General features: G+C 45.6%; 1 protein-coding gene across 1 annotated transcript; it reads left to right on the top strand.

The window, feature by feature from the left end:
* Window positions 1–803: 803 nt before the first annotated feature.
* IGSF1 (immunoglobulin superfamily member 1) lies at window positions 804–18,374 on the top strand. The gene is made up of 21 exons (XM_032843358.1): window positions 804–940; window positions 1,075–1,136; window positions 3,368–3,504; window positions 3,658–3,684; window positions 4,097–4,378; window positions 4,754–5,041; window positions 7,832–8,116; window positions 8,349–8,642; window positions 9,109–9,387; window positions 9,737–9,857; window positions 11,743–11,813; window positions 11,909–11,941; window positions 12,328–12,618; window positions 12,917–13,195; window positions 13,805–14,092; window positions 14,985–15,272; window positions 15,773–16,060; window positions 16,256–16,543; window positions 16,657–16,935; window positions 17,324–17,447; window positions 17,602–18,374. Exons 3-21 carry the CDS (start codon window positions 3,435–3,437, stop codon window positions 17,735–17,737), a joined length of 4,011 nt encoding a protein of 1,336 aa, XP_032699249.1. The 5' UTR covers window positions 804–940; window positions 1,075–1,136; window positions 3,368–3,434; the 3' UTR covers window positions 17,738–18,374.
* The last annotated feature ends 2,383 nt before the right edge of the window (window positions 18,375–20,757 follow it).

The following is a 20,757-nucleotide window of genomic DNA, read 5'->3' as shown; positions in this document are numbered from 1 at the left end:
CTTTAGATAATTTGTAATCTTCTATCATTAATTTGGCTCTTTCTTCCAATGATAAGTTAATCTGCCAGTTTATTGGATGCTGCACTTTAATCCCATCATATGATATATGTCAGGAGCTTTGGTTAGTATCTTATCCATACATTTCTCACTTCAAAAAGTCTTTCGTGACCAACTACATTTGTGGAAGGTTGTCTACGTCATTGAAGGCATGTTACTCTAGGACATGTGGGGAACGCTTTACAGATTAATAACAGTACTGGTGGCAGCAGCTCCCATTTATTGAGCACCTACCAGGTACCTGGCATACTGTTAGAAGTTTGATTTGCAGGATTCCAACAAAGCCCCATGCAACCTCTTCTGCTGTTTTCTTTCACAGATGGGGAAACTGGGACTCAGACAAGTTTAACTCACTTTCTTCAGGTCACTCTGGCTCTTGCATAGTGGAACCTGGACTGACATCTAGATGAGTATGTCTCTAAAGCCTGGGCTTTTATCCCAAGCTGGATTCTGGAGGCTGTCCAAGTCTCTTAACCCTCTCTGAGATTCAGTTTCCTCATCTGTAAAACTGAGGGAAATTAACACAGTTCCTAGGGTTGCTAGGAAGATTAGAACTAATAGGTGCCCCGGGCCCAGAGGCATTTAAACCACGGTGGCCATGTTTATGCATAAGTGGACCATTAAATGGGCAGAGGAAGACCTGAGATCCCTTTAAAGGCATTGGGGATCTGCAGAGGAGGGATCTACAGCTTTGGCAGTCTGAAGAGCTGGCCTTCTCCCTTCCAGAATACAGTGACCCAGTGAAACTCACAGCGACAGGAGAGGGGGCAGGGGCCTGAATTTGGCTCCAGCAACCTCTGCAGGGAGTCAGAAGAGGCAGAGAGCTGGGAAGGGCATAGAAATCCGGGTCGTCAGAGGACTGCAGGTGTCAGGCAGAGTTGGGGTAGGTGGGCTTCCAGAGCCTGGCGGAGGGCGGGGAGGAGGTTGGAGCCGACCAGAAAGCAGGCGGGGGAGAGAGAGAGGCGGGGCGCGGAGCCCTAGAGGCTGGCCTTAGACAGCTCTTCTCAGGCCCGGCAGTTTGCTGCATCTGGGGGAGCTCACTGGAGAATCTCCAACGGCGGAGCGGGCCTTCAACTACCGTAAGTACCTGCAAATGAGCGCATTGTCCAGTGGCTGAAGATTAAATACTATCCCTCAGATCCTAAACAAAACCCCGAAATAGTCTCCCTGCTGTAACTAATTGCAGCAAATCAAACTGCTCTCCAGTCTATTCCTCCCTTTCTCCGTCCCTCCACGGATCCAGCATTGCCTCGCTAAGAATCTCTGGCTAAGAATCTCTGGGCACCGTAAATACCTTCCCTTTTCCTTCTCAGTCTTCCCTCCAAACCCCCAGTGAAGCATGTACCCGGCACCCTGCCGAGCCCAACCCCTTTGATTCTTGGAGCCCTCAGAGCTATGCAGGGGGTGAGCCATTAGACATTTCGGGTATGTCACCCTCAAAAGCACTGCGGCGCTGCCTAGGGGTGGGGAAAGTGCTTGAGGTGGAGTAGAAGGGGAGGGTAAAAGGACTAGACTTTGGAAGTTGACGGTGGGGGTGGGGTTGTGAAAGGCCAAAAATGGGCGTGTCCAATTAACCTGAAGCTTGCTGTTGCTTCCCACATTCCCTGGGCATAAGATTCATCTTTTGGGCTGGATGTAAATGGTACGGTTTCCTTAGTGATTGGAGAGTGGTTAGCCATGCTGAGAAGCCACCTTCCCTCCTTCCACTCAAGTCCCCAGGAGGCAAAACCCTGGTTTAGAGGTCTAAGTGGCAAGCCTGGAATCTCAGCTGGCATTTCTGGGCAGAGTCCCAAGTTGAACCTTTCCCTTGGCAGTAGAACCTGGCTTCACCAATAAATCCTTGGGGGAACAAAGCAACAGGATGGAACTGAAACCCAGGCCTGGGCTAGGTCCGTCCAAGGCAAGTGGGGGACAAGGAGCTGAGATGAAAGAGCATCTTTATGGTCCTACACCAGGTTAATACCCCCTTGGGTAAGAAGAAAAATAGCCACCTTGTAATGAAATATTTACCATGTGTCCTGTACATATATTATCTCTGATCCAACACAAAAACAATCCTAGGTAGGTATTACTCCCCAACTTTACAGATAAGAAAATTTCAGCGAGGGTAATTTGAGCATCCAGAAAAGCAAAAGGTAACTGTTTCCTTGGATCTCTGAAGGTCCACCTGTTCCCCACAGCCCAGATGTTTGAAAATGAATCTTCTTGGTTTTTTGTTCCACCATCCCACCCAGCGTTAGCATTGGAGCAAACTCGAGGCTACAGTGCTGCGATCTGTTCTGGGAAGGGAAATCAGCCCTTTTCTGTTCTGGGAGCTGCCTTTACCCCCACTCTACTGAGATAGGGTGAAACAGCCAGGATCTCAGACTCTGAATATAGAGTTGGTGGAGGAGAGTTAGCTTGAGTTTGTGTGGTAGGGATATACCTTCCCTTGGCAAAAAGATACTTTGGGTGCAGTGGTGGAGAAGAGGCAAGAAAGCCAAAAGGGTCTATCTAGTGTACATATAGTTAATAGTGATTTTTTTGGAAAATGAAAAGGCTTCCCTGAATTCAGATATCTTTACCATATTTTCTTGGGACCAATGAACAAAAAATGCTTATAAATTACGGGCAGCAAATACATCATTTACACCTTACATTAATTAACTCAAGTAGCTTGATTTGCCAATATCTACTTGAGATGGGGTTTTTGAGCTTTGGGGGGTAAGAGTTAAGAATGAGAGTAATATTGCATCTAAGGCAATCCACAGAAGGGGAGGGCTGGGTGATATGAGATCAAAGGTGTGAAGAAAGGTAAGAAAGAGGGTGCTTAAATACCAGTTTTAGAGAATAGACATTGGAGTTATTCTATTAATATCTGGTATTTAATCTTTTAACTTTGGGCAAATTAAATATACCCCCTCTAATCCTCAGTTTCCTTGTCAGCAAAATGGGGATGGCAGGAAAGCCTCCTTTGCTAGGTTGTTGGAGGATACAGACCATATATATATAAAATACAGGATCTAAAAAGATGACTCTACATCTCCCATCTCTCTCCTCCCAAGGGCTCCCCTCTGGCCTGGATTAGGTTATCCTCTGAGCCTCTGAGATTCCAGGGCTGTGCAGACATTTCAACAGATCTGACATCTTAGATGCCAGCAAAGACCTCGGGTGCAAGGAGAAGTAGGTGGAGAAATGGGGCAAGGTAACCCTGTAGTACCTTTCATGCCTCTGAAGGAGTGGAAGGTAGGGTTGTCAAGTACTTTAGTGATCCAAACTAAACTTTGAGGAACAGGACAAGTCGGCTGAGTAAAAACACCTCTGCTTTTAGATTTCACCACCTGCTGAGGGGCAAAGTCCTTCCAAACTTGAAGCGCACATTGAGCACCAGAGGCCCCATGACCCTGGACAGGCTGGGGGAACGGTCTGCCATGCTGTGGACTTTCAGTGTCTTGCTCTTTTGCATTCGTGAGTACAAGGAAGGGTTGAGGGGCAGGTGACCCTGCCACAGGTACCCCTATGGCTGGGAACTTTGAGAAGAGAGAAAGAAGAGAGTATTGAGAATTGAGGGTTGGTGGGGTCAACATGGGGGCCCTTTTTTACCATTATCTCTCTTTTCAGGGCTGAATCTGGGTATAACATCAATAGGTAAGTGAATTCTGCCACCTCAGGTACCTTCCTTCCTGGAAGTTCCAAGACCTCAGCTGCCTCCATGGCCCTGGATATAACTACCTTGAGACCACAAAGATAATTCCCAGATTGAGCTGGTTGGGGACCAGAATCCCTCACTTCATGACTTGGTTTCCCACAGAAAGTAAAAAACTTTAGTTCCGGTGGAATGGAAGCCAGACTTGTGCTGTATTCCCCAACTCACTTGAATCCCTCAAACAAATATCCTAGGGGCCCTATCCCACCCCCGACACAAGCAGACACTCTTATTCCCAAGAGAAGACAAAAAGAAGAATCTGGGTCAGGGCTAATTTTAAGGGACATTGCAAGGCACGTTATGGGAGGGAGAGGGTTGGACTGCTCATATCTTTGTGATCTTTGGGTATGACAGTGGTGCAATCTCAACCGGAACTATGGATAGAGACCAACTATCCCCAGGCCCCTTGGGAGAACATCACACTTTGGTGCAAAAGCCCCTCTCGGATTTCAAGCAAGTTTCTGCTGCTGAAGGATAAGACACAAATGACTTGGATCCGTCTTTCCTCCAAGACCTTCCAAGTTTCATTCCCTATAGGTGCCCTTACTAAGTCCAATGCAGGTCTCTACAGGTGCTGCTACTGGAAGGAGACAGGCTGGTCAGAGCCCAGTAAAGTTTTAGAGTTGGAGGCACCAGGTAAGAAGACAGTAATAGATAATCAAGAATAAACTCCACCTCCTGAAATTCAAATCTTCCCAGAGCAATATTTGTTTAATTCATTCATTCATTCATTCATTCATTCATTTACTTTAAATGCATGAATGTATACATGCAAGCATTCCACAGTTAGTAAGTGCCTACTCTCTATTAGCAATGCAGATGAGGATGCAGTCTCTGGAACAGATCTAGAGAGCAAGTTCTCAACATAGGGAAGACCCCAGATAGGGGGAAGGAAGGGTGGTAAATGAGGATTATTCAGAGAACGCTCATTTAAGTAGCGCTCTCCTCTCCGGCCCACTGAGCAGTGCTGTCCTTGCTGTACCTGAATTCCAGTTCATTCTCTCCTTCCAGGCCAGCTGCCCAAGCCCATCTTCTGGATCCAGGCTGAGACCTCCCCTCTTCCTGGATGTAATGTTAACATACTCTGCCATGGCTGGCTGCAGGATTTGGTGTTCATGCTGTTCAAAGAGGGATATGCAGAACCCGTGGATTACCAAATCCCAACTGGGACAGTGGCCATATTCTCCATTGCCAACATGACACCTGAAAGTGAAGCGGTTTACATGTGCCGCACTCATATCCAGATGCTCCCCACTCTGTGGTCAGAGCCCAGCAACCCCCTGAAGCTGATTGTTGCAGGTGGGTGTGGCTATGGCTGCTGGGGTCTGATGATTGTTGTCCCCGGAATCATGGCTGGATGAACCAGGGTTTCTGATTTTCCTTTCTTTAGCCAGGTCCTAGGCCCTGCAAGGCCTGTAAGCTAGAGTCATTTGATATTTTCCTGAGATGCAAATTAGAATCACACATGCTACCAGGCAGATGTGTGGAAGCCAATCACCTAGGCTCACTCAGGCTAGTGAGTGAGCCCAGTCAAATGTCCAGCAGCTTCAGCTCATCATAGCTCTGTTGTTCTCTACTTGTTGAATATCATGCTTTCATTCATTCATTTGACTAATATTTATTGAGCACTTACTATGTGCCAGGCACTGCCACTGCAGTCTTATAAACTGGTTTTTGCATTTTAATTGCATTTTATTGTATTTGTGATTATTATTTTTAAGCACAGAAAATAGAATTGTGCTAGTTTCAGTGGTAAACAAAAATTACAAAAAGTGATAGCTCATATTTTAGAAATTACTTTATGCAAATTACTTTAGTCTTGTGTATGTAGAACTAGTAAGACAGTATCAAGATCTAAACACAGCAGAATTCTCCCCAAAATGTTCAAATGCCAGACACACACTCCCGCCCCAGTTTGCCCACCCTGTGGCCTGGATCCTTTAGAAATTTGCTTTAGTTCCTCTATCAGTCTAAACAGGTGCCATAGAAGATAACCTGGACTTAGAAGCAGTAATCTTGGTTTCTAGTTCCACCTCTGATACCTCTTTCCTGTGTGATCTTAAGCAAGTCACTTCACCTCTCTGTGCTTCGGTTCCCCCCACCACTCTAAAATGGGATAACAGTATCTATACAACCTACTGTATGATGCCTCTCTGTGCCTCAGTTTCCCGATGTGCAAAATTGGTATAATAATAATGCCTACCTCACAGGGTTGTTGTGAGGATTTGCCTAAATATAATATATGTACAGTGCCTGGCATATACATTCTCAATAAATGGTAGATATTAATTTTATTAGTATAGCTTTTTATTGAGGATTGAATAACAAAAACTGTTTGAAAAGTGTGTATGGATGTTTGTTGTATGAATGTCCTTCCTGAGTAGATTCCACTAACATACACTTTTGTGGTTAACTATTCACTGATATCCCTCACTTTGCTGATAGGGACTGTGTCTGCTTTATTTGTACATCCTTAGACCTACATGATGCCTGACACATCCTAAATGCTCAGTGAGCGTATGACAGGGCTGTTCTTTCCAATAACAGATTGGTGGGTCTACCTGTGATTGCAGTGGGTAAGAAGGAATGGTATGAGAATAACTTTTGCCCTCTATTTTGTAGTATGATTCCCTTGGGGGAACAATACATGGAAAAGGTGTGACCCCGTTGACAGAGATTTCTTTGGGTCAAAGACTTATTGGCCAATCCTTCCTTGGCTTCTTCCAATCTCATGTTGGAAGTAAAGTCTCATGTGGGTTTAATGTGTTCAAAGGGCATTTTTTTAAATTTTTATTTATTTATTTATTTATTTATTTATTTAATTTATTTATTTATTTATTTTTTATAAACATATATTTTTATCCCCAGGAATACAGGTCTGTGAATCACCAGGTTTACACACTCACAGCACTCACCATAGCACATAACCTCCCCAATGTCCATAACCCCACCCCTCCTCTCCCAACCCCCCTTCCCCCATCAACCCTCAGTTTGTTTTGTGAGATTAAGAGTCACTTATGGTTTGTCTCCCTCCCAATCCCATCTTGTTTCATTTACTCTTCTCCTACCCCCTTAACCCCCCCATGTTGCATCTCCTCTCCCTCATATCAGGGAGATCATATGATAGTTGTCTTTCTCTGATTGACTTATTTCGCTAAGCATGATACCCTCTAGTTCCATCCACGTCATCGCAAATGGCAAGATTTCATTTCTTTTGATGGCTGCATAATATTCCATTGTGTATATATACCACATCTTCTTTATCCATTCATCTGTTGATGGACATCTAGGTTCTTTCCATAGTTTGGCTATTGTAGACATTGCTGCTATAAACATTCGGGTGCACGTGCCCCTTCGGATCACTACGTTTGTATCTTTAGGGTAAATACCCAGTAGTGCAATTGCTGGGTCATAAGGTAGCTCTATTTTCAACATTTTGAGGAACCTCCATGCTGTTTTCCAGAGTGGTTGCACCAGCTTGCATTCCCACCAACAGTGTAGGAGGGTTCCCCTTTCTCGGCATCCTCGCCAGCATCTGTCATTTCCTGACTTGTTAATTTTAGCCATTCTGACTGGTGTGAGGTGATATCTCATTGTGGTTTTGATTTGTATTTCCCTGATGCCGAGTGATGTGGAGCACTTTTTCATGTGTCTGTTGGCCATCTGGATGTCTTCTTTGCAGAAATGTCTGTTCATGTTCAAAGGGCATTTTTATTTCTGCAGTAGTATTCATGCTCTACAAAGATGAAATCAAAGTCATTTTCAGAAGATTGATTTCTTAGGTGGTTGGAAGAAGTACATTTGGCATTTCAGGAACCTAAAGATACAGGCAATTACAAATGTAGATATTCCACTGAGACACAGCATTATACATAGTTAGAACTCAGTGGAGCTGATAAAGTTTGATGAGAGGAGAGGACATGCCCTTGATTATCTCCTAGAAGAGGCTAAGTTTCAAGGAAGGGAGAGGGAGTAGGGGCTAAAGTTCAGCTACCACTCCTTGTCTTTAGAAAAAACTGGGAAAATAAAACTAAGAGATAATAGGGAAGAATCATCCTATCTCTAATTCAGGGTCTCTTCCCTTTCTAGGACTCTATCCCAAACCAACTCTGACAGCGTATCCTGGGCCCATTATGGCACCTGGGGAAAGCCTGAAGCTCAGATGTCAGGGGCCTATCTATGGAATGACCTTTGCTCTAATAAGGCTCGAAGACTTGGAGAAATCCTTTTACCACAAAAGGCCAATAAAAAATGAGGCATACTTCTTCTTCCGGGCTTTGAAAATCCACGATGCTGGACATTACTTCTGTTTTTACTATGATGGGTCATACAGGGGTTCACTCCTTAGTGATATCCTGAAAATCTGGGTGACCGGTAAGAGAGGGGAATGCCAGGGGACCTATATTAGGGGCTAAAGATATACAACTCCTTCTGGGCCACGTGGAGAACCTGATCATGCAGCCAGGGCTAACAGTGGGAAAGGGAGCAGAATTTGTACAACTGGGCTTAAGATAGGATTTTCCAAGGGTGTACTAAAGGAAGAGAACCCTTAGTGGTGAAAGGGCAGTCAGACCACTAGCCCTTTATATTTTTGGTCTCATCCTAGACACTTTCCCCAAGACCTGGCTAGTTGCTCAGCCCAGTCCTGTGGTCCAGATGGGTCAGAACGTGAGCCTGTGGTGTCGAGGGCCAGTGAATGGAGTGGGGCTTGCACTCTATAAGAAAGGAGAAGACAAACCACTTCAGCTCTTGGATACCACCAATACTGATGACAACAAGTCATTCTTCCTCCATAATGTGACCTATAGTGATGCTGGCGTCTATAGCTGCCACTATCTCCTCTCCTGGAAGACCTCCATCGGGATGACATCACACAACACTGTGGAGCTCATGGTTGTAGGCAAGTGCTAACAAATGTCATTTGTATTTATCATCATTACAGTGTTCTAAGAAGGAGCTAGCAGACTTGTACCCTTTTGGAGTTATGAGCCAAGGAAAAATACACTAGGAAGTTGGTGCAGAATTTTTTCCAAAAACTTTACCTATCTTCTCTCCCAGGATTGTTACTCAAGCCCTGCATCTTGGCATGGCCTAGGCTCATTGTGCCCCCTGGAAATGTTACTTTCTTCTGGCCAGGGGAAACTTATAGGTGTGAGGTCTCCCTGAAAAAGGTAGAAACCCAAGAATCTTTAGAGTGCTGAGGAGTGAGCCAAGAGGTTCTAAAGCATGGTCAAATTTTGAGACCACTGATTTAGTAGAAGTGGAAAGACAGGAAAGATCAAATAGAAAGGTGAGAACCTTGTTGGGGGAAGTGGTACTGAGTTCAAGGTCACTTACTCTAACTCTGATTTCTGTATTGGTTGCAGATAAGTCCCCCAATCCCTCCCTGTCAGCCTGGCCCAGCACCATGTTCAAACTAGGAAAGGTCATTACCCTTCAGTGCCAAGTACCTCATCCAGTACTTGAATTTTCTCTGGAATGGGAAGAAAGAGCAACATTCCAAAAATTCTCAGTGGATAGAGACTTCATCATCAGTAATGCTGAAGGAAAAGGCACAGGGACCTACATGTGCAGCTATCACATAGAGGCACACCCCAACATCTGGCCAGATCTCAGTGAGCCTCTGAAGCTGATGGGGCCAGCAGGTGAGAGGACAACTCTTCCTAGGGTTGCCCTCCCATGGCTTTGGTCATGATACCCCAGGGATCCTGAAGCAGTGCCCAGAAAGTTATGGAAAGGGGAGTCAGGGGCATGTAAATCAGGGCCCTTGGGTTTGGGAACACTTCCCCTGCGGTGGTCTCATAATCACTCAAAGGCATTGAGCAGGACACTTTCAAAACTTCCATTCTTCATGAAAAATAAAGCCACTCTGTCTCACCTTCCCTTCGCCTTCAGTAACCAGCCCCTCCTCCCTCCTCCTCACCCCAATCCCAAATGTGTTCACCTCCCCTTTTCCTTATCAAGACATCTGCTTCTGGTCTTTTCTGGCCACAGGCTTTCTCACATGGAATTATGTTCTGAATGAAGCTATCAGGTTGTCCCTAATCATACAGCTTGTTGCCTTGCTGTTGGTAGTGCTGTGGATAAGGTGGAAGTGTCGGAGACTCAGAATCAGGTAACTGTCTTGTCCTAGCCCCCTGTTCTTCAGTCTAGCTGAGTCCAGGCTCCCCAGAGACTCAGAATGAGTCAGATCCCAGTTGAGATAAGCCACAGGGTCACACTCTTTGTATCCCCCACATTCTGGGCTTAAGAAACAAGACTTTCTCATCCCATCTGTTCCTCTTTCACCTCACAGAGAAGTCAGCACCCAAGCCAGAAGATAGAGAAGCATTATTCTTAGAGGTAAAATCAATCAGAACCTCATTCACTGATTCCCTGTCCCCCTACCCCCACCCAGGAGAGTGTCCAAGTCTCCCTCCCAAACCACCCTGTTCCTCAGAGATGATTGATGTCTCCCAAATGAACTTAGTCTGAACTTCCTCTCTTGTAAAAAGCCAAACTGTCTCCCTGGGTATTATCTAACTTCCATCCCAACTTTTCACCCTTACCCCTAGCTTTCAAGGGCTAGAGAGCATCATGGTCCATCCTAATCTCTACAGAAACCAGTCTCTCTGTCACTCTGGCCTCCCGCCATCTGTGCAGAGCATCCTGAGAATATAATCCTAACCTGGATGGGCATCTGATGAGGCAGTAGATTGGGCCAGGGAATCAAATTACTTCCTCTGAACTACAAAATGGTGAACCAAACAGGTCATCCAGCCATTTCCTTGGATCCTTTGGTGTTCCCTGGGCCATCTCCTCACTCCTTGATCCCCATGGCCTGTGCTCAGGCGATTCTGCTTGACAAAAGGAAGGGAAATTACAGCTACTAGGTTGGTGGGGACCTCAGTCCCTGAAGGCGTTACCTACTACCCCCAACCTTCTGCACCTGGCTGTAGCCCCCTCACCATGATCATGGGCCTTTTTGTGTATGGAACTATTCAATACGCAATGGATGATGACTGTCATTGTGTGTGTCTGTGTTTCCCACCAGGATTTGAGGGACAGAAGGCTTGGGTAATTAGAAGTGAGTCCCCTAAGTCTTCTGCAAAAACCACCACCCTTTGCATTTTCAAAAAGTCTCAGTGGGGGACCAGGCTTAGTTGTCCTCAGACTCAATCCTGAGTTCTGCAGCTTGGGGTAACCTCCAAGCCAGGGGTCAGAAAACAAATGTACCTTCAAGTGGCCCACCTCAGCTCAGGACCATTGCATCAAAGAATGAGCTTAGGAAGCAGATTTCAGAGAAAGCAGCTTGAAAAGCACAGGAGGGTCAGTGTTTTCTAAGTACAAATTGCCAAATGTATTTTGGCTTAATATCATCTAATTCTACAGGATCCATAATCCGAAGCTGCCGCACATTGCTAGTCATAATCTGGGTGGGGGTAGAGAGATCCCACTCTCTGACAAGCTTAGCTCAGCACTGACAATCTTCGGGTAATTCACTGCGGCTGCCTAGGCAACCCTTCCATAACAAAGGCAGGTGAGGCAGGTCGGTCTGAGGACCAATACTGCCATAATAAAAACTGCTTCCAAACTTAAACTTGATGACGGAGAAACACCCAAGATTTTTTCCTCCACCCCCACACCCGCCACCCAGAGCTGCCGATCACTCCGAGCTCCAGAGGTTCTGAGAGCTGGAGTTACAAAAGCATTTTCACATCTGACAACTCAATTCCAGCAACAGCCTAATCAGGGGCCATGGGGAGCTGACATCTGATATAGGCTGAGGAGGGGGAAGGGGGCGGGGGGCACGTGGGTCATGAAAGAGCAAGAGGTTTGTAGGTGGTGAGGCCCTCAAAAAGAAAAGTCATCGATGTCAGAAAAGATTATATCCCATTATCCTGCCCAAATCCAATCCCTATTGGGTGGTGAGTAAGCCAATGACATAAATTGCCGCCCCCTTCTCTCCGCCCTCCCCCTAACCCCAGCAGCTCCTCTCATCTCTTTTCTGGTCTCACTAGAGGAGCCTGGTTGCTGGGAACAGCTCAAGGGGTCACCATGCTCTTCATAGTCACAGCCCTTCTCTGCTGTGGTGAGTACAAGGGGGTGGGGAAGGGGCCTGGGCAGAAGGCCGGGTGAAGGCCCGTGGGGGAGGGGGCAGAGCCCTGGCAGCAGTTTCTTTTGCAGGACTTTGCAATGGGGTATTGACAGAAGAGACTGGTGAGTTTTTCCTGCTCCAGACTGGGACATTCCTTCCTGGAGATCCGAAATAACTACAGAGTGTCAGTGTCAGTGGCCAGGGAGTGACTGGTTGGGAGGGACAGACAGCCAGGAAGGGGCACTTGCTAAAGCTGCTGGCAAAATTCAGCCTCTAATTCTGCTTTTCTGCCTGCAAAATTTCCCCCAAGCTTCTGCACTTTTCTGAGGCTCAGCTGAGACATAAGTTTCCCCTTTCCCCAGCACCTACAGAAGGAAGGAAAAGAGTTTGGGTTTGTGTTGAAAGGGGAGGTGGGCACTGTGATCTATCTGGGTAGGGGGTTCAAGGGCAAAGAAAGGGGGAAGGGAGGGAGGAGGGATGATGGCTTCATTAACTCTGCTGTTTCTAGAAATAATCATGCCAACCCCTAAGCCTGAGCTTTGGGCAGAGACCAACTTCCCTTTTGCCCCATGGAAGAACTTAACCCTCTGGTGCAGAAGCCCTTCTGGTTCAACTAAGGAGTTTGTGTTGCTGAAGGACGGGACCGGGTGGATTGCAACTCGCCCGGCCTCAGAACAAGTCCGGGCTGCCTTCCCCCTTGGCGCCCTGACCCAGAGCCACACTGGGAGTTACCACTGTCATTCGTGGGAGGAGATGGCTGTGTCGGAGCCCAGTGAGGCACTTGAGCTGGTGGGGACAGGTAAGAAAGGGCAGAGGTTCCTCTCGGGGTGACCATCAGTGCCCTGTGACTTCAAAAGTGTTCCTAAGGGTGGGGGAATGCACAGCAACCTGGAGCGCACCGTGTTTATGCTGCAAGTAGGAGAGAAGGGGCCCTGAAATGGGGGAGGTGGGTGGGGAAGAGAGTGAAAGGAGGCTAATAGGATGAGTCAAAGGCCAGGCCAGGATGGATTTCTTTTTTCCTAACAAAGTGACTCAAAGTGTCTCATCTAGGCACCTCCAAACTTCTGCCTCCTTTTCCACCCCATTTTGTTTTCCAGACATACTCCCCAAACCTGTCATGTCTGCTTCGCCCCCAGTCCGGGGCCAGAAACTGCTAATCCGGTGCAAAGGATGGCTGGCAGGCATGGAGTTTGTTCTGTATAAGGAGGGAGTGCAGGAACCTGTCCAGCAACTTGGTGCCGTTGGGAGAGACGCCTTCTTTACAATCCAAAGAATGGAGGATAAAGACCAAGGCAATTATAGCTGCCGTACCCACACTGAAAAGCGCCCCTTCAAGTGGTCTGAGCCCAGTGAGGCCCTAGAGCTTGTCATAAAAGGTAGAGCTGAAAAGAGTGTGTGAGGGGGTGGGGGGAAAGCAAAGCTCTGGGTCAGATACTCCTCTCCCCACAGCAAAATTTGCTGCTGGTCCTAGGAGCCTGTGTCCAATCTTAGAGCCAGGCAGGCGTGGCGCTGGGAGTGCCAGGGCCTCTGGCTGCATGATATTAATAGCCATAATCGTTATTAATAGCTGGGGTTTGTGGAGGGTGATTTAATTTTTCTAATTATTTTCATATCAATTATCTCATTTAGATATAGGCCAAATATTCCAGGGAGGCGAAGCAAGTACCATTTCCCTTTCTTGCCCAAATGGGCAAACTGAGCCTCAGGGAACCAGCAGAACCCTCATGACAGTTCACTGTTTTAGCTAGCCTCTATTGCCTGCCCTGATGACAGGGAGGATTCAGCTGGAGGAGGTGAGGGGTGGGGGGACAGGAGTCCCTGGGAGAAGTCCATCTACAAAGTGGATTTGCCTTGATTTTTAAATGCAACTACTTCTGAATGAATGTAGAAAACAAAGCAGCTTCCAGGAACCAATATTTGCTATATTAACTATCTTTTTTCTTAATTCGGTTTTATGCCTTTTTTTTTTTTTTTTTGCCTTCTAGAAATGTACCCCAAGCCCTTCTTCAAGACATGGGCCAGCCCTGTGGTCACTCCTGGTGCCCGAGTGACTTTCAATTGCTCCACTCCCCAGCAGCACATGAGCTTTATTCTTTACAAAGATGGAAGTGAAATCGCATCCAGTGACAAGTCTTGGGCAAGCCCAGGGGCCAGTGAAGCTCACTTTCTGATCATTTCAGTGGGCACTGATGACGGAGGGAATTACAGCTGCCGCTATTATGACTTCGCTATCTGGTCTGAGCCCAGTGACCCTGTGGAGCTCGTGGTGACAGGTCAGGAGTGGGGAAACACAGATGGAGACAGGATTGACCCTGGGACAGTGGGTGGAAGGACTGTCAGTGGGAGATGAAAGGTGCTCCTTCTAAAAGTCACCAGGTTAGAGCACAGGACTCTGTGAGCACAGGGTCATGAGTTTAAGCCACACATTGGGTGTGGGGCCTACTCAAACAAACAAACAAATAAATAAATAAAAATAAAATTCACCAAGAAAATGCTTAGGAAAGTGCCTGGCACATGGTAAATAGTCCATGAAAGGCAGCAGATTCTATTATTACTAATACAGAGAGAAGGGACAAAGGAGAGGGGAGAGGCAAGTAATTCACTTCTAGGGAAAGAAGTGAGGCAGATGGGGGTGTCCAATCCCCAATGCCAAGCTCACATGCCCAATTTCTGAAATGTTTTGGTGGCTTGGCCTTAAGCTTTACGCTTAATGTTCGCTTTTTCTTTAACTGGGTTGTCAGAGATTGGCGGGCTGGATGGCACTCAGAGAAAGGGCAAAGACCTTGAAATGACAGCTGCATATTATGCAGCCATTACAAATGATAGTTTTCAAAGGCTGATTAATGTCATAGGAAAATGTTTACTACATAAAGTTAAGTGAAAAATATTAAACTACACAACTGTGCATACATTGGGATCCTAATTATATAAATAGTTACAGCTACAATGACATGGTCACATAGAGGAAAAAAATGAAAAAGAGATATAGAGACATGTATAAAGAATGGTTATCTTTGAGTGGTAAAATTGTATTTTTTTTTAGTTTTTTTCTGTATTTTTTAATTTGCTAAATAAACACATACTGTTTGTATAATAATGCTGAAAAAGTAATCTGCAGAAAGTGGAAGGCAGGCTTCTCTCATGTTGTGATCTCTTGAATTTCAGAATTCTACCCCAAACCCACTCTTCTGGCACAGCCAGGTCCTGTGGTGCTTCCTGGGAAGAATGTGACCCTGCACTGCCAAGGGGCTTTCCAAGGCATGAGGTTTGCCCTCTTGCAGGAGGGAACCCGGGTTCCCTTACAGTTCCAGAGCACTTCTGGGAACTCAGCTGACTTTCTGCTCCATGCTGTTGGAACAGAGGACTCTGGGAACTACAGTTGTGTCTACTATGAGACAACCATGTCAAATAGGGGATCATATCTCAGCAAGCCCATTATGATCTGGGTGACTGGTAAGAACAGACAAGATATATTTGAGAAATAAAACCGAAAAACATATGGGAAGGGGAAAAAAAGAGAGAGGGAAGCAAACCATAAGAGACTCTAAAGGATAGAGAACAAACTGAGGGTTGATGGAGGGAGGTGAATTGAGGGTGGGCTAAATGGGTGGTGGGGATTAAGGAGGACACCTCTTATGATGAACACTGGGTGTTATATGTAAGTGATGAATTGTAAATTCTCCTGAAGCCAGTATTACACTATATTTAACTAACTAGAATTTAAGCAAAAATTTGAGAAAGAAAAAATAATAAACTAATTAATGATATGGGGGAAAAAAGAACAGACAAGTTATGAGACTGGGACAGAGACACCTGGAGTAGGGGTTAGGAAGTGTAGAAGGCTAGGCCAGACCATGGAGGGGGGAACTATTGTATCCAGAAGGAGAAAGATGAAGGGTTAATGCAGCGAGTGATAAGTAACTTTACTCACTACATCTTTGGTCTCTTTTTAGACACATTTCCCAAGCCATTGTTGTTTGCTGAACCCAGTTCTGTGGTTCCTATGGGGCAGAATGTTACTCTCTGGTGCCAGGGGCCAGTCCATGGAGTAGGGTACATTCTACAAAAAGAAAGAGAAACCTCTTCAGTACAGCTCTGGGGATCCACCAGTAATGACGGGGCATTTCCCATCACCAATATATCTGGTGCTAACACAGGGCGTTACAGCTGCTCCTACCACCCTGACTGGACCAGCTCTATCAAGATACAGCCTAGCAACACTTTGGAACTCATAGTCACAGGTAAGGCGATGGTGCTCTAGAGCAGGCATGAGAGCATAGAGAAGAGAGAATGGATTGCAAGAGGGCTCATGGAAATAGTTTTCAAAGAGGTCAAGGAGAGGCAAGCAATAGTCTTTCCTATTTATTGAACAGACTCTGGTGGTGGCACACTGGAAAGTGGCCTCCTCTCTCTGACCAGGAGTTAATTTCTTCTAGGTTTGCTCCCTAAACCCAGCCTCTTAGCTCAGCCCGGACCCATTGTGGCCCCTGGAGAAAATATGACTTTTCGATGCCAAGGGGAACTGCCAGACTCAACATTTGTCCTGCTGAAGGAGGGCATTCAAGATCCTTTGGAGCAACAGAGCCCAAATGGGTACAGGGCTGACTTCTGGATGCCAGCTGTGAGAGGTGACGATTCTGGGGTCTATAGCTGTGTTTATTATTTGGACTCTGCTCCCTTTGCGGCCTCTAATCGCAGTGACTTCCTGGAGATCTGGGTGACTGGTAAGGTCCTGGAGACCTCAGTAATCATCTAGATTTTGTAGTTTTGAAGTAATTAGCCCTAAGAGGGTTCAAAACCACTTTTAACTCTGGTTGGTTGTCCTGATTGGTTGCAGATAAACCCCCTAAACCTTTGCTGTCAGCCTGGCCCAGCACCATTTTCAAATTGGGGAAGGACATCACCCTTCAGTGTCGAGGACCCCTGCCAGGTGTTGAATTTGTCCTAGAACATGATGGAGAAGAAGCACCTCAGCAGTTCTCAGAGGATGGGGACTTTGTCATCAACAACATAGAAGGAAAAGGCATTGGCAACTACAGCTGCAGCTACCGCCTCCAGGCCTATCCTGATATCTGGTCAGAGCCTAGCGACACCCTGGAGCTGGTAGGGGCTGCAGGTGAGAGGATAATCCTTCCATGGCCCTGGCATGACCCACCTGGGATCCCAGTGATAGTCTGGATGGTGACCACCAAAGATGGAACAGGGAGCATTTGGAGTCTGAGACTTCAAGTGTGGTCATCTTTCTTCTAGGGATGGTGAGGCAGTAGACCTCAGATCCACCCAGAGATACAAGCAGGCCTCTACTTTCAAGGCCTCGTCCACCCCAAAAAGGAGGGCAGTGTCTGGCTTGGCATAAGCACTGGCTCTAATCGACCCCTCTGCATTCTCAACGTGGCTCCCAAGGGAACCCTGGAGGAGGCCAGATGAGGGGGGCAACAAGAGATCAGGGGAACGTATATGTGCTAATCTCCATGGCCTTGATTTCTGCCCTTTTGTCATTACAGGCCCTGCTGCTCAAGAGTGCACTGTGGGGAACATTGTCCGAAGTAGTCTGATTGTGGTGGTAGTTGTAGCTTTGGGGGTGGTGCTAGCCATAGAGTGGAAGAAGTGGCCTCGACTCCGAACCAGGTAAATACCTCATGTCAACCTCCTTCTATAAACCCAGGGCTGGTGGAAAAACAATGATCTGAATGCTCCTCAAATATCTGAGCCCCATAACACAATCTGTTTTCAGATTGATGGTTTTGGATCCTCCCTTAGTTATGTCTTTTTCTCCACACAGGGACTCAGAGACAGATGGAAGAGACCAGACCATAGCTCTGGAAGAGTGTAATCAAGAAGGAGAACCAGGCACCAACACCAGCTCTCCCTCATCAGGCTCTCAGGGAACCTCAGTGGAACTGCCAGTCCCAATATAATAGTCTCCTCCTTTACAAGAGCTTTCCTCTCCTCTCTTTTATCCTCAGAGACCTGCAAATCCAACTGGTTATACTGGGAGTCAACCCAATCTACTGCTCTTTGGCCACTAATCATCTGAGCTGGGTCAAGGGGATTCTGGGAGTTGAGAGTTCTACCAGGATGAGATGTTTCCTGAAGAGAGATCCCCCACCCCTATAACTCCTCACTGTACTGATTTACTGGTGATGAAATTCTGTTAAAAGTGTATTCTGAATTAAAAAGTATTCACTATTTAACTGCAAAAACTATGGCAGTGTTTTTTCCATGGGTGTGTTGTTCACTTATAGCTTGGAAATGTTGTATTGGAGCTGACCTCCATGGCAGAATAAGAGATCATGGGCTGCTAGCACAAAGGAAGGAGTTTAAGGATGGAGTGAGGGAGGAGGGGAGGCTCCAAAAGAGTACTTCCCAATGTGGTTTGAGACATGGTTCAGTGAGGAGAATGTCCTTTTGTCCTTCAATCTCACAGATGAATGGATGGATAGATGGATGGATGGATGGACGGCAATATTCCCTCCAAGTTCAGCCCAAGGAGGGCAAACATTGAAAGTGTATCATTGAACACTACACCGAAAACTAATGATGTACTATATGTTGGCTAATTGAATTTAAATAAAATAAAATAAATAAAGTAAAATAAAAAGAAAGAATATCCTTTTCACTGTGTTACTTCTAGGTCCATAATATACCTGCTTTCAAACATTAGGATTAGCCCTCTGCAGAACTTTGAAATTGATGAATTGTGCTTTGTGGCCCTTACCGAACAATCACGGAGTGTACATTAATTCACTCTTAAGTATAAATGATTAATAAAAGCTGAATATTTTGCCATTCCCTGAAGAGAGTTTTGTTTTTCTGAAAGAATGGGCCTCTGGTAGTGGGATCTCAGAGAGTGAGTAAGCAAGTGAGGTGGTTGAAGTGGTTTGTTTGGAGCAGGAAGGGTGGGGGGTGCATGCTCCCAGGACTCCAGATGGATACCAGCTTGCATTCTGAACCCCTGATCTTCCTCCCTGGATCAACATACCATTTGCTCTATGGGTGGGAGTTCAGTATACATCAGGGGGATTGGATTAGGGAAGGGGGCTTACCTAGTTCCTCAAACCTGTTCTTGACCTACAGGTCCTAGAGGAGGTCATGATTCCTCAAACCTAACCCTTAAAGTTCCTTACCTCCCAACACCGTTTAATTCTAAGATAACACAGTTCAGTAGAGCAATGCACAGGGGTGCTGCACACAGTTTTTTTTTTTTATCCCAGTTTACAATAAAATTTTATTATAAGATAAAATAAAATTTTACATTAAGGAGCTTATTTACCCAGCAACTTAATGGGGGAAAAACGCATCTCATTTCCCTTAATCCTTACAGAATGAAACACTGAATACTATAGACTAATTTGTATTAAGCTCTTTGGAATGTAGAAGTACAAAGTTTTGCTCTGATTTCCATCTGATGAGATTCTGTTAGTGGCTTATACTAATTTCTTATGGTGTTTCTAAAAATTACATTTCAAAAGTGTTTTTACACTTGAATTTAGCAAAGCATAATTGTTGCTTTCTGCTCAGCACTACTCTCTGCCTTCAAACTGTTAATCCCTAACCCTTGATCAAGCTGTACATTTTGAACACTAACGAGAGGCTTGTTCTTGGTCCTTGGTTTTAGGAATAGAAGTACTTTGCTCAGATCTGATTTTGTTTTCCAGTCATCAGGTGTTCCAAAGTGTATTATCAAGGCTAATGGCAGGGTTGTACAAGTTAACAAGTCATTACCATAGCTGTTAACCAAGGGAAAGAGAAAGGGGAAGAAAAGAGCAGAGGGCCAAGGTCTGAAATTAGAGAAGCCTCTGAGTTAGAAGAGCAGGAAGAAGATGAGGCAAAAATGACAGAAAAAAGACTCTTGTGAAATCCAGACATTGAACCTGGGGTCTTCTATGTCAAAAAGATTTAAATACGGGTGCTCATGAAATCAGATAAAATTTTGATAAACCTTTCAATGAGAAACAAATAGTGAGAAATATTGTGACACTGGACTGTTAGTTGGTTTTCTAAAAACATTCACATATACCATTCTTTCACTTAGAGAACCAAGTTCTACATGTTTTAGAAAGGAAAAAATAGTTGTCAATTAACTGTGAAATACTTAAAGACAAAGAGCGACTTTGGGAGCTAACTTTCCTACTTGCTGTCAGAGCTATCTCAATGAATTAAATATCTATTTATAATGCAGAAGTCGTCACAAACTATCTCAATGAATTAAATATCTATTTATAATGCAACCTTAGCTTGTTGCTGACAATGCTCCACATGGCACTTTTTTTCAACCTGGTTGCCATGGGAATCAGTCCCTTTACCCCTGGCTGGCCTCTAATCATCAGCCTAGCATCGAGTAATTTCTGGGAAATGGAATCTCTGTTAGGGTGGAATGAACCTTTAGGAGCATAATTTGTCTCAGGGATGCCAGGAACAGAGGCCAAAGATCCTCTCCCCATGTTTAAAAAACAAATATAAATTACCCCTGATCCTTGAGCTCACATAACTTTGGCCGAAGCATCTCACAGCTACAAAGATTGTCAAGGTGGTGTGGTCCAATCCCCAACCCAGTACACAGTCTCCTTCATAGCAGAGCTAATTGTCTCTTTCTGTACACCTCCAGGGATGAGGAGCCCACCACTTCATGACACAAGCTGAGAATTTCAAATTGTTTGATTGATACCACGTCTGTCTGTGTACATTCCCTTTGTATTCACTGGCTCTAGTTCTGCCTCAAGTCGCAACCCAGATGGAGTCTACTTCTTACACACAAAAGTCTTACAATGCCCAGAAGTTACGAGTTGTCCTCCCTGAGTTCAGAATATCTCAGTAGTGGCGCTTCCAGGGTTTGGCCAACATTCTTTTGCAAATGTATCTCTATGTAGTTAACTCAGTTACCCAGGCTTCAGAGGGGGTAGAGTTCATGTCCGCCCAATTCCTGCCAGGTTCAACG

The sequence above is a fragment of the Lontra canadensis genome, unplaced genomic scaffold (assembly GCF_010015895.1).
Source record: "Lontra canadensis isolate GAN:19392208 unplaced genomic scaffold, GSC_riverotter_1.0 scaffold138, whole genome shotgun sequence".
Lineage (NCBI taxonomy): Eukaryota > Metazoa > Chordata > Mammalia > Carnivora > Mustelidae > Lontra > Lontra canadensis.
Note: the sequence above shows the minus strand (reverse complement) of the source record. Positions and strands in the feature narration are given on the sequence as shown.

Coding starts and splice junctions, on each gene's coding strand:
- IGSF1 (XM_032843358.1), top strand. CDS start 3,435: ATGACCCTGGACAGGCTGGGGGAACGGTCTGCCATGCTGTGGACTTTC. Junction 8,117..8,348: donor CCTGAAAATCTGGGTGACCG/GTAAGAGAGGGG, acceptor GTCTCATCCTAG/ACACTTTCCCCAAGACCTGG. Junction 14,093..14,984: donor TGTGGAGCTCGTGGTGACAG/GTCAGGAGTGGG, acceptor CTTGAATTTCAG/AATTCTACCCCAAACCCACT.